Source organism: Labeo rohita, chromosome 6 (genome assembly GCF_022985175.1).
Source record: "Labeo rohita strain BAU-BD-2019 chromosome 6, IGBB_LRoh.1.0, whole genome shotgun sequence".
NCBI classification, from domain to species: Eukaryota; Metazoa; Chordata; class Actinopteri; order Cypriniformes; family Cyprinidae; genus Labeo; species Labeo rohita.
The window spans coordinates 1-13,979 of NC_066874.1; the positions used below are offsets into that span (position 1 = coordinate 1).

Consider the following 13,979-nt stretch of genomic DNA (forward strand, 5'->3'; position numbering starts at 1 on the left):
TCTTTGAGGAGTAAATTCATCAGAAAATATGTCAAAAGGACACAGACACGTTAAGACAAGATTCAGAAAAATTCAGAGAAATGAGACGGGTGGAGGGACTTTTGGAGAGAGTTTTTCGTTGGGTGGAATCTGAAGAGGGCTTCGGAAATGTGGGCCAGTGCCTAACCGAGGTCAGACATAGTCTAGATCTTTAGATACCTAACCCATAGAACTGGGGGTGCAATACCATATCTCAGCGCTTGTTTCAGGCCTCTAGGACCATCATAAATAGGAAAACATGTGGGGGTGCACTTTGGGGGGGGTGCACTCTTCGTTTTTATCTATATAACATCATCATCATCATCATCATTATCATCATCATCAAATAGATATAGAAAGGACAAAACAGTGAGTGGGTGTTGATAAAAGGACCTAAATCGAAGCAGAAACTGAAGCAGCCAGCTGATGTGTAGGCCAAAGCGTAACCGAGGTTGGACATTGTCTGATCTCTGGATTTTTTGATCCCTAACTCTAACTAACCATAACCATAACACTTTTTCGATAAAGAGGTAAATGTACAGTAGAAGTATGTGTAAATAATTTATTATTTAGTTGTTTGATGTTTTAAATATTTTATTGCGCAAAACCTTCATCCAGCAGTTTCGTCAACAGTTTCGTGATAGACCTCACTTCCTTCCTTTGTCCTTTTTGCATTGGTGAGGTGTGGGTGTTTGAATGGGCACCAACCATGTCCTTTACATCCCTCTTTTAAGATGCGATAAGTGAGTTTGTTTGACAATTGTATAGTTTGAATTTGTTTATTTGAATTATTTAGTAGTGGTGACAAGATGAAGCCTCATGAAGCATTGAAGCTTTTCAGCCAAGTTGTTCACAAAATGGTTAATTTCTCACAGCTTCATTTGTTCACAATACCACCTGGTGGCCAAAGAGTGTAAAATAAGTAGATACATTACGGATGACCTGTGATGCACTGTATTTTGTGCTTTAGCAGTTATTTATTTAATCCATTGTCAACCCAATAAGAAGTATAGTGCCTCTCACACCCAAATCATATGTAGTTGTGTGGGATGAAAGTGTATAAATAGTCAAGTCAAGTCAAGTCACCTTTATTTATATACCGCTTTTAACAATAGAGAATTACATAAATATCTATATAATACATAAATACATAAATACACACTATTCAAAATTTACTCTCCTTTAAGTTGTTCCTAATATGAGTTTCTTCCTTCTTCAAACGATCGTTTGAAGAATGTTAGTAACCAAACAGTTGACAGTAGCCATTGACTTTACAGCTGAATCAATTTTCTTTCATAACTGATGAACTTGGCGACATTAGCGCTGATATTAATGGAAACAACAAGAAAGTAAACTGAGCTGAATAATGACAGTATTGTCATCTGTAAATTGAATTAGATTCATAAATAATTGATTATGCAACATGTTATTTTCATGTTTGTCACTGTGAAACTGCTTTGAAACAATCTACATTGTATAAAGTGCTATATAAATGTAAAAAAAAATGTCATTCATCATCAGAAATGTGATACAACACTGAATGTATTACGATTAATGACAGTAGTCATAAGTTGATATCAGCCTTATTTAAATGACTAACAAATGTTTGTGGATCTGAGTCCTCAGACAAATGGTGTCTGTGCTGATGAATCAGGGAGATTTTCCTGTGAAGCCAGTGGAGTGCCAGTGGAGTTTACTGGAGCGCTGAGAACGCTGAAATTACAGAACGGCCTCTGTTTGATCCATCTGAGTGAACACACACAAACAACCCGAGGCAAAGACAGATAGAATCGCTATCATTGCAGGGCTAGCAGAGGAAACCTGTGGGATAAACTCAATTACTTTTTTTTAATTATTAGTTCAACAGGCATGAGTGAATTGTGAAAACTAATACAAAATATAATAATAACAAAACCACATTGTATTAAAAGTATTTAAAAAAATACACAGATGCATGAAAGAGCAATTAAAAATCATCAGAAGCACAAGGTTCGGATTGTATTCATATCACAGAATCTAAATTACAATCTAAATGTCTAATTGTTGATCTCTTTCATGAGATTTGTGACAAGTCTATCGCACCTGAAATCATTTGCAGTTATTTTATTTGACCGAAAACTTCTAAATCACATTCTGAAACTAAAGCACTGTTACTGTCACTTGTCTCACCAGCCACAGTCACTCGTTCCTAGTCACCCGCCTTCTAACTGGACACACCTGGAATCACTTACCCACACCACATATGAGCGCATGCACTCCGCTCAGTCAGCGGCTGGTCTCAAGGTTGGAAAATCTACCTGTCTCTGTCTATCTTCCCAGGATGAGCTTGTGCGAGGATCTGTAAAGGAACGAAGCAAAAAAGGAGTACACACCAGATAAGACTCTGAACCTTATATTATTGTATGCTTCTGCCTTTTGATCTCACCTTCATTTATGCCTTTACATTGGAAGCTTCTGAGTTCATCAATAAAGACCTTGTTTGTGAAACTTACCTTGTATTTGCCTCTTCCAACTGTGACAGTTACATCACTAACTATCCTCCCCTGAGTTTTATTTTTTCCCTCTAACCTATTTGAGAGCGTATCTGAGACCAAACTGCGTGGACAGGAATAATTTGCAGAGAAACAGCTTGTACCTACAGTTGTCGTATTTACTTTGATTTACATATCAATGTATTCATTTACGATTTATTACTCATTGATTCATATTTTCATATTCAAGTATTTACTCATTACTTTTATTCATTTGTTTGTTTTATTTTGATTTATGCTCAGATGTAATACATGTATCCTCAAAATATGTATGATGTGCACATTTTTGATGTGCACAGTTTGAAAGATATATTTTAATTACTGGCATTTTGTCAGATATTGGACATCTTTTAACTACTGCCTGAGTAATAATGTTTCTCAGAATTGGCCATAAACTTTATTAAATGTCCTTTTCCAGATACTGTTTTTGTAATATGTATAAAAAAATAAATAAAATAAAATAAAAAGCTATAAAAGTGCTTGTTTTGCAGTATTTGTTCTAAAGGTGTGAAAACCATGTTAGGAAGTTAGGACACCCTATGAGTCAACTGCCTGTAGATCCACTTTTAGCAGCAAAACTTGAAGCATTCATTTTCTGTGTGACTTTATCAGTCTCTCACATCTTTCTGGAGGAATTTGGACCACTCTTCTTTTCAATGTTGCTCCACTTTATTGAGGTTTGTGAGCATTTGCTTATCCACAGCTCTCACCACAGCATTTGAGCTCTGGACTTGGACTGGGCTATTGCAACACCTTGATTCTTTTCTTTTCAGCCATTCTGTTGTAGATTTGCTGGTGTGCTTGGGATCATTGTCCTGTTGCATGACCCAATTTTGGCCCAACTTTAGATGTCAGACAGATGCACTCGCATTTGACTCTTGAATACTTTGATATACAGAGGAGTTCATGGCCAACTCAATGACTGTGAGGTGCCCAGGTCCTGTGGCTATAAAACAAGCCCAAAATTATCAGCCCTCCTCCAGTATGCTTGTCTTTTGGTATGAGGTGTTTGTGCTGATATGCTCTTTAGGTTTTCACCAAACTTGGTGGTGTGCATTATGGTCAAACATCTCCACTTCGGTCTCGTCTGTTCAAAGGACATTATTCTAAAAGACTTGTTTTGCAGTCCTAAATTGTGCTGCAATGTTTTTGTTTTGTTTTTTAGATAGAAGAGGCTTTCTTCTGCCAAACATGCCATTTTTGTCCCATATTTTTCTAATGGTATGGTCATGAACTATCATTTAACATGAACTGAGGCCTGTAGAGTCTGAGGTGTAGTTCTTGGGTGGTCTGCCATTTCTCTGAGCTTTTAGACGGTCTGATCTTGGGGTGAATTTTCTGTGATACCACTCCATTTTGGCTTTATTTTTGTTCAGTAAATAATGACATGGTACACGCATGCACGTCCATATATATTTGGACACTGACATAATTTTCATATTTTCGACTGTGTATGCAAACAAATTAGAACTAAGATTAAACCAAGAACTAAAATTCAAATCAACTATTTAAAAAAAAAAAAAAGAAAACCACACACAATCAAGATGACATTGAAGTGCAGACTTTAAGTTAATTCAAGGGGGTTGAACAAAAATATAACTGTCACAGAACACAGGTCACAGGTAAGTGGGTTCAGTAGGGTTTTTTTTATTCAGGGATCAGAAACGGAAGTTCAGAATTCAACATAACATAACTTAGTGAAGGAACTAGGAAAGTAAACAGTCTTCATCCACAGGATGCTCAAACTAAAGTAGGCTTTTTAGACCTCAGATACAAACTCAGGTGGACAAAGTCTTTTAAGAAAGTTTGTAGGACTTACTTCAGAATAACTTTGCTTGATATTCCCTTTCCTGTTTCAAGGGCTCAGAGAGCAGACAAACAGAGAATTCTCTAGAAGGTGGATCAGGACACGGTGATTCAAGTAAGCAGAGCTAGTTAGGGAAGTGTATTCCGCAACACGTGGGAGATACCAACAACAAGACAATAAGGGAGTGAAAGGTGACTGTTTTTATATGGTAGGAAATTAGGTGAATGGTGACAGGTGTGCCGATTGGGGATCAGGGGCAGGTATGAAGCAGGTGGGATGCTGGTTTAGTGACTGAGCTGGGCTGCGTTTCCCAAAAGCATCTTAAGCCTAAGTACATCGTAGACCCATTGCCACCAATGGATCTATGATTAACTTAAGCTTACAATGCTTTTGAGAAATGCAGCCCTGGTGACTGGGCTGTGACAATAACATAAATGCTTAGGAATTACAACCATTTTTACCATCCAATCAACTTTGCTGCATTTGGTTGAATCTGGGCAGACAGTGTATCCCTATACACTTCAGAATTCATCTGGCTGTTCCTGTCTAGGGTGACCACCTGGCAATATATCTGTTGCGGGACAATGTGGGACACGTGTGAGACAGATACATTTACCACTGTTATGCTGTGTAAATACTGATGTACACCTGTTGTCATATGCACTTATTTATGTTTCTGACACACATGTAAGCGAGAGAAAGTGTGTCCATTTTATAAGAGAGTGAAGAGAATCCACCTGTGAAAAAGGTTTGTGCTTGTGCCTTTTTTTTTAAGATCTGTTTTTTGCCTTTATTGTGATAGGACAGATCAGAATTGACAAAAGTGAAAGTGAAGTGGGAGCTTTTAATTTAAGCACTTTATGCCCATATTCATTATATAACTGTAAATTTAATGTTATTGTTATGTTGTTATTATAATTAAATATTGATTTTAGACATCTAAAAGCTGAATAAATGAGCTTCCCACTGATGTATGTTGTGTTAGGATAGGATAATATTTGTCAGAGATACCACTATTTGAAAATCTGGAATCTGAGGGTCCAAAAAAAATAAATAAATAAATAAATAAATAAATAAATAAATAAAAATATTGGAAAAAAAAAAAAAAAAAAAAAAAATCACCTTTAAAGTTGTCCAGTTAAAGTTCTTAGCAATGCATATTACTAATCAAAAATTAGGTTGATATATTTATGGTAGGGCATGTACAAAATATCTTCACGGAATATGACCTTTACTTAATATCTAATGATTTTGGGCATAAAAGAAAAATTTATCATTTTGACCCATACAGTGTGTTGCTGGCTGTTGCTACAAATATACCTGTGTCACTTATGACTGGTTTTGCAGTTTTGAGCTGATAGCCTCGTGGGCAGTGCTTGAAGTGGGCCGGTACGCATGGGTACGCAGTACCGGCACTTCTGTATTTTAGCCTCCTGCGTACTGGCAATTTTTCGTGCGTACCGGCATTCCTAATATGTTGCCGGTACTCAGAGTCAAAGTGTCATTGGAAATCACACTATTTAAATCACACTACCAGAAGGGGTTGCCTGTCATATCGACCGATCACGTGAAGGAATGCAAGTGGAGTCGTTCTATGTTAGTGTGATGGGTTATCAAATATGTTTATCTTTGTTGAAACTATCTTCGACTACACCACTCCAATTTACTCTGGGTAGGAGATCCCAAGGTCACCAAGGCTCAAGGCAGAATTACTATAAATAACAATTCACTTTTATTAAATACAATAAATATAATCATATCTGATTGTGCTCACAAGCTGGCCAAACACTGCTCATATGAGCTGGAAATACAGGAAGTGAGGGGGTAGTACAACACTTCCAAACCATACCAACCAATACAATGCAAAAAAATAAATAAATAAATAAACCCAAAAGAAATTACAGTCTTCTTACACAGCACACTGACTGAAAATTCAGACACTCTTAACACCCCACACTTGTGCATATGGAAGTGAGAATACCCCTCTTCTGTAATCACACTGAGCAAGGCTATACATCAGGGCCTCGCTAGAACACAAAAGAAAATCAAAATACAAAAGACAAGTCCTGGGCAACACTCAAAAATATAATATTCGCAAAACAAAATACAAAAAGAAATGAAGGTGGGAAAAACAGTGCTCAACTGAGCTGGACTGAAACAAACTAAAAAAAGAGAAAACAACATTAAGCAGCAAAACGCAATTTGTCAGTCCATGTTATACAATCCCACATTCTTAAGTTGGACCATTAAATTACACGCATAAGAAAAACAAACATTACAATTTCAAATAGAAACCACTGTCTATACATTTATTACAATCAATGTTAAAATGCTAGCTATCCTAGCCTCACAATAAACATTAAAATAAATACCTTTGAAACATTTAGCTGATCATACACATACGCCATAAAGGGGCTATAATCATCACCATACACTTCCTAAAAAAAAAAAAAGGAAAGAATTTTAACACTCTCGTTTAGAAGGGTGGTAAATTAGTGCATACAAGGGTATCCTATTAATCATTTTACACCATAAAACGACCTACCATAGATCGTCAACCCTCACGTGCAGTATGCTGTGCTGCTCATTCAGCGTCTGCCACTCCTCCAGCCCAAGTTAACAAGTATAAGAGACTCAAAACATCTCCAGTTGACCAAGAGCAATCACATAATTAAAATTACTTCTATACAGAAGAAAATGTTACAAATCGTTTTATACAATAAAATGATTCACTTGAACCATCAGTCAATCGTTAACACTCACGTGCAATATGCAGTGTTGATCATTCAGTGTCCACAAAGTATTTAATTCAGAATAACCAGCATGAAACATCTAAGACGCACATCTAAAAATCAACTGAGAAGCGATTACATGATTACATACCAATCTTCAAAAAGACTCTTCAACAAAATTACATTAAACAAATAAAACCTACCAGCGATTGTTCTTCCAGCGACGGACAACCACCTGCACGCCAAACAACTGAAATGGTTCTAATCGGAAGTACGCATTTAAAGAGAGTCCTGCCTACCATCGTAGGTACAACATCGCCTCCTAGTGGCTTGGCTACATTAGGATTAGGTGTGGGGTAGATGCATATAATAGGCACGCGAAAACTGTATTATATGCACGTCAAGCACATGCATATCATGAACGCCGAAGTCAATTTCAGTGTATGAATAGCACGCCAAAAAGAAACAGAAAATCATGTTATTGATGCACAGTTTTATAAGACCTGGCCCTCGAATCAGTATATTAAGCAGGTTTTTGTGATCTTATTTGTATTGAAACAGTTATGTAATGATTGATTGATTGATTGATTGATTGTGGCACTATACCATTCATTACGAATTATGCAAATTAATAAATAATTATGGAAGGGAGTACCGGCACTTCTTTTTTTCCACTTCAAGCACTGGTCCAGGGTCACATATACACTGATCAGGCATAACATTATGACAGGTGAAGTGAATAACACTGACTGACTCTTCATCATGGCACCTGTTAGTGGGGGGGATATATTAGGCACCAGGTGAACATTTTGTCCTCAAAGTTGATGTGGTAGAAGCAGGGGAAATGGGAAAGCGTAAGGATTTGAGCGAGTTTGACAAGGGTCAAATTGTGATGGCTAGATGACTGGGTCAGAGCATCTCCAAGGAAGGAACAGCGGTGAATCGGCGACAGAGTCATGGGCGGACAAGGCTCACGGAAGTACATAGGGAGCGAAGGCTGGCCTGTGTGGTCCGATCCAACAGATAATTAAACTAATGCTGGTTCTGATGGAAAGGTGTCAGAATACACAGTGCATCACAGTTTGTTGTGCATGCGGCTGCATAGCCACAGACCAGTCAGGGTGCCCATGCTGACCCCTGTCCACTGCCGAAAGCACCAACAGTGGGCACGTGAGCTTCAGAACTGGACCAAGGAGCAATGGAAGAAGGTGGACTGGTCTGATGAATCACGTTTTCTTTTACATCACATGGATGGCTGTGTGCATGTATGTTGCTGGGGAACACATGGCACCAGGATGCACTATGGAAAGAAGTCCTTGAGCCTACTTTGATTCCTTTACTTTCCTCTTTACTCTTTTGTTTAGACTTAGTTCTGATTATAATTTTCATATTTACTGTATTCTTTTATTGCATTAATCATTTTTCATTTAATAAATTTGTTTCTCCTTATTTGAAAACTGATCTCTGACATTACTTGTCTGCCTGGATCTCACTGCATCGCTTTCATATCTTTGTTTTGAGCCTATGAACCCTGAGATTGCAAGTGATGTTATAGCAAAATCACCATCAGCGTGTATCTGTGCATTTTTCTTACTCAGGCTGCGTGGCTTCTTAGCATGGGTGTATACAGTATTACACAAGCAAAGAAACTGTGCTGTGTAACACATTATAATATGCTGGATTACTGTCTGTGTCCTGGTTATACAGTTGTTGCAAACACTGCTCTGAGACTAGGCTTAAGATCCAATTGCAGTCTTTAATAAAGGCAATCCAAGGAGTAGTCAAAGGCAAAGGCCCAAACATACAGAAATCAAGATAATCCAATCCATGGTAAAAGTCAAACAACTAGACAGAGGAACAAGTCACAGGGTTCAGGACAGGAATTCAGGAGCCCAGACATTCAGTAGTAATAGACCAGCAAGACTACACCAAGAATGCATGGGAAGACGAGATGATAATGCTGGGGCTGTGCAGAAAAATCGGATGCGAGAGATACATACAAAATATGCAGAGTGGGGGGGTGCGAGGACTGACGTTGGGAAACGGTTAGCTTGTTCATTATTGGATATCCGATTTTTTTGCACAGCCCTAAACAATACACAGGTGTGCTGACTGAAGTCGTAATGAGCCCAGGCCAAGCATCACGGGGAATGTGGTTCTTAATAGATGGCAAAGGACAAGAGGGGAGCGCCCTCTGCAGGAACTCACAGGCACTCTAGCTGGTGATTGTAATAGGGCAGCGGTTGTCAATTCCAGTCCTCGTGTAAGAGATAAAGACAAGACCCGCAAATCCATGGCCACAGAACAGCGGAATTGATTGAATTGATTGAATTGCCACAGATTTGCAGGTCTTGTCTTTATCTCCTGCAGGACCCTGTACGTTGTGCTATTAAATTCGTTTTAATCGTTTAACCGCTGCAGCGTCTTGTCTCTATTGGCAACACACTTGTTTTATGTGGATTGCAAGTGACGTCGCAGGTAGCAGAGAGTGCAAGTGGCGATTGCGAGTGACATTGTATTTTAGTTTATTTTTTCTTGTCTTCAGCACCTGGCTACTCTTGTAAAATGCTGAGAGATTCAGTTAAAAAATATATAATAAATAAGCAAGTGTCTGAGAGTGCAAGTCTAAAAATGCAAGTGACAAGAATGTGTGGTATGCCTGGACTAATCATCATTCTCTTCTGGTCTGATGAGGTGAAGCATTCTGCAGGCGTTAACTAAACTATCCTTCTGCAACAGATCATTTCTAAACCTCAGAGCTCTGGATGAGAAAAACTTATTATCTTATATATATATATCTTATTACCTGTAAAGCTTTCTCAAATGTTTGGATCAGGTAATGAACATTTTAATAGGTTCAGATTGTATTCATATAGATCTATATAATAGGGGCAGTTTGAGAACTCAAAGACTGTGTGTAGCATTTTTATGTTGAAAAACAAAAAACAGAAGGATGGATTTTATTTCTTTGTTTTATTTAAAACAGGTTTATGCAGCACAAACGTTGAACTTCATTGTTCATCTCAAGTTAAATGTGCAGTATACAGCGAGACGCATCCCAACCATCAGACACCCATCTGTCTTTTATTTACACCTGATTTCTTTTTATACATTACCTTTAACAAAAAATATTATTATTTCTATTTTTTTATGACTTTGGATGATTTAATCAGTTTTATGTCAAGCACTTTGAATTGCTACTGTAAATAAAATATGCTATAAAAAAAAAAAAAAACTTTCTAGCTTGGTGTGTTTACATAAACCAGCAATTAACAGAGAGAAAGAATATATCCTCTATGAATAACCCTCCATAGCAGCTTTCGGTTTGTGGGAACAGTGTTTGTCCTGCTCCATCCGTATGCGGGACAAGCAATGTAATGGAAATATAGAATGAGTAATTTTTTTTGCTGGTTAGTATAAATAATAACACTTCTTGCTGTGAGGAGGAGGTTTTGAGTTTTTATAGTACAATATAACACTATATCTCACATATATCTATATCTTGAATGGTCACCCTATATAAACTATATCTTGAATATCTTCATGTCATGACCCTTTACAGAAACAAACAAATAATTAAACAAAAATTAAATAAATAAACACTGACACACAATCCTTGAATATCATATCTTCAAATGATCCTAAACGCAGTACATCCAGGATTTCCCTCATTGTATTTGAATGAATTTGGCAAAGGCATCATCAGTCAGTGTTCTTCTGTGAAATAAAGCCTGCAAGTGCGTGACAATAGTGAAGTCTTCAGAACACTACAAATCAAAAGCCCAGGAAATATGCTACTATTTGAGATTACATACAATATTCACTTTATTCACATGTCACAAAAAAATGTTTAAAGTCCTTTAAGCATCAGATTTGTCTGATGGGTGACTGGAATTTCAAAACAGTTCCCTATGAAAAAATGTATGTATATCACAAATCACCTGCTGGGAAAGCACCAGATAATCCACACACAAATACATGAAGATACAGAACAGATAAATGGGAACAGAAGTGCACAATTTCACATGAACTCTAGCTCAGGATATTCAACAGTAAGTTAGTTTGAGTAAGTAACAGCTGGTGGGTGTTATTTACAAACAATTTAGTTTAACAAAATAAAAACACTAATTTACAAGTCGGACAAAATCTTAACACTGTTTCTTCTAAACTAGAGTTCGTTGTCTGCATCTCGGAGAGCATTATTCAGAATTCATAAGACATTACAGTGTCTCTTGAAAGAAGGTTTCATATACTGTGTGTTGTGTTCAGTTATTACTTGCTCAACAAGACCAGAAGGAAGAGAATCAATATCATACCTTCGTTTTGTTTTGGAAGACTACTTTAAAATTCAGCATCACAATACATGAACAAAAGCGGCAAATGAAAGCTGCAGATATTCAGTGCATTTCCTCACCCAAAGAGGTTTGATTTGGGTCTTAAGGGGTTTGGAGACTCTTCTGTAGTATCTTTCTCAAATTTGTCAAGGAGAGAAGTGCTGTGAACTATCTGCGACCTCATGCGGATTTTATTGAGACTGGGTTTCATTTTAGTGAAGGACGATTTCCTGCGGAGAGATTTCTGTTTAGTCGAGCCGCTGCCGTCCTCTTCGCTGCTGTTGTGGTTCTGAGCTTTCAGAGGTCTGAAGTTGGACTGAATAACTCTTGACAATCTCCAGCGACTCGCGTCTCCTGCATCCATGCCGTCCGCGTCAGACTCCACGCAGGCGCCCGCGATGTCCAGGATGTTTTGCGCAATGTCGCTCTTCAGGTACTGACACGCTTTCCTCCCGTTGTAATCTCGCGCCTCCACATCGGCGTCAAACGCCCCGACTAACAATTTGACGACCTCGAGGTGGCTGTGCATCGCAGCTAAATGCAGAGGCGTGTAGCCCGCGCTGGAACGCGCGTTGACGTTCAAAGTGACTTGGCGTTCTTTGGCAAAATTGACGAGCATTACGATCAGTTCGTGTTTTCCGAGCTTTGCCGCCCAGTGCAGGCAGGTGAATCCTGTCACGAAGTCCTTCCTCGATAGGAGGCTGGGATCTCTGACGAGCAGCCGGTGGAGACTGTCCCAGTGGCCGTCGGACGCGCACATCATCCACTCGTGTTCCAGCGGTTCGAGCGTCACCGCGGCGGGCTCATAGTCGCTGTCGCCCCGCGGACAGTCTTTGCATCTGCCCGAGAGATAGACGCTGCGACGAACCTGAGGCGAACAGTTCGTCACAGCCCCGACTACATGTTTGCGGCTGTTTTTTGGCGTGTTGCTGGCGGAGTCCGGCTGCTCTTCGTCTGTCGAATGATTGATTTGCCGAAGTCTCACACGCTGAGGTCTGTTTTCCTTTCCAGCCTCTTCCTGTGACTCGTCTTTCACTTCAGCGGTGTCGGTTTGATTTCTCTGTGAACATGCCGGATTGCACACAGTCGCGTCGGGCTCTCTCGCGGATATCTCGGCTCTCGGAGCTTTATCTGCCGCCTGTGAGTGCTTCGTTTTCACCCCTAAAGCGGTTTTGTCCGCCGCCGCGCTGCTGCTGCTGCTGCTTGAATTCCCCATGAGTTCAGATTCTGTCCTGCCGTTCACACCCTCTGAAAACTTGACAGAAAAATCCGGCTGTGATTTTGCACCTCCCGCATTACCAGTTCCGTAACCTGAGCCAGGTAACATCCCTTCCTTTACTCCGCTCTTGCTTTCGGAGGCCTCCGAGGACATGTGCTTTCTGTTTTCCACGGCGTATTCTCCAGGGGATTTGCGCTCATCAGCTGGACTATTTCTGTCACTCTTCTCGTTCGAGGCCGATGATTTCCTAAATCTCTTTTTAAGGCAAACGTATTTCTCGCCATTTTCCTCTTTAACGTAAGCCACGCTGTCTACATACCGTTTAAAGGCTTCCTTTGCCACCTGCTTCGATGCAGGATCTTTGGGCATTGTCGCTCGAAAATGATCGGTTAAATCCACGTTTTTCACGCGCCCTCCTCTCCCCTTTATGAAATATAAAACCGCTTCTTGGCTGCATTCGGTCGCCATCGATCGGATTTATTCATTAAGCTTAGGGAATACTGTCGCTGTAAATCCACTATCACGGAACAGGTAACAGAAATCTACCTAGAAAACACCGATGTAAACAGACAATGCTGCGCCTGTCGTTTTTCCACCGTTAATCTGCTTGATTCCCCTCCATCCCCCGCCCGCAGCGGCAGTGCCCGGTTTGTCCTGCAGGCGGAACGCTGCGCTGCGCTGCTCTGCTCAAGAGTGAAAAGACCGAATTTACCAGTGACACATAACAATGTGTTCTGTTGTTGTCTGTGCATTTAACCCATCCAAGTGCACACACACAGTAGTGAACCCATATTGCTATCGCTGCGGCGCCCGGGGAGCAGTTGGGGGTTCGGTGACTTGCTCAAGGGACTCACCTCAGTCGTGGTAAAATCAGTTTGATAAATATTCACCTAATTATTTTAAAGTGTGCTGTTCTCAGTGTTGGGGAGTAATTTGTTAAAATAGGGAAGATCGAGCTTTTGCTACAGCCGCACCTAAACTGTGGAACACGTTATCGATCCATATTAGAAGAGCACCGACATTACATATTTTATTAAAGTTAAAAACATATCTATTCAACGTAGCGTATGACTTGTTTTTTGTTGTCTGTTGTTTGCTTGGTCTGTGTACATGTTTTTAAAAGTCTTACAGCACATTGGTCAACTGTAGTTGTTTTTAATTGTGCTCTATAAATAAATTGAGACTTGAGTAACTAGTTACATGTAACGCAATTTCATAATTTAATTACAAAACAAATGTAACTGTAATTAGTTTTAGTTACTGACAGAAAATGTGTAATTAAATTACAGTTACTTTTGAAAATGTTAATGATTACAAAGGGGGTTACATTTGAATTTT

General features: G+C 39.3%; 1 protein-coding gene and 1 long non-coding RNA gene across 3 annotated transcripts; both read right to left on the reverse strand.

The window, feature by feature from the left end:
• Window positions 1–5,591: 5,591 nt before the first annotated feature.
• On the reverse strand, window positions 5,592–7,619 carry LOC127167081 (uncharacterized). Of its 2 annotated transcripts, none has more exons than XR_007827951.1 (4): window positions 7,292–7,619; window positions 7,120–7,212; window positions 6,902–7,039; window positions 5,592–6,794 (listed from the first exon to the last, which is right to left on the reverse strand). It is a non-coding gene; the product is annotated as an uncharacterized LOC127167081 (long non-coding RNA). The 2 variants fall into 2 exon arrangements; XR_007827950.1 differs by having other exon boundaries at window positions 5,593–6,794; window positions 6,902–6,999; window positions 7,292–7,615.
• Window positions 7,620–9,936: 2,317 nt separating this feature from the next.
• sowahcb (sosondowah ankyrin repeat domain family Cb) lies at window positions 9,937–13,500 on the reverse strand. The gene has a single exon (XM_051113553.1). The coding sequence runs from the start codon at window positions 13,107–13,109 to the stop codon at window positions 11,499–11,501; it is 1,611 nt and encodes a 536-aa protein (XP_050969510.1). The 5' UTR covers window positions 13,110–13,500; the 3' UTR covers window positions 9,937–11,498.
• Between the last annotated feature and the right edge of the window lie 479 nt (window positions 13,501–13,979).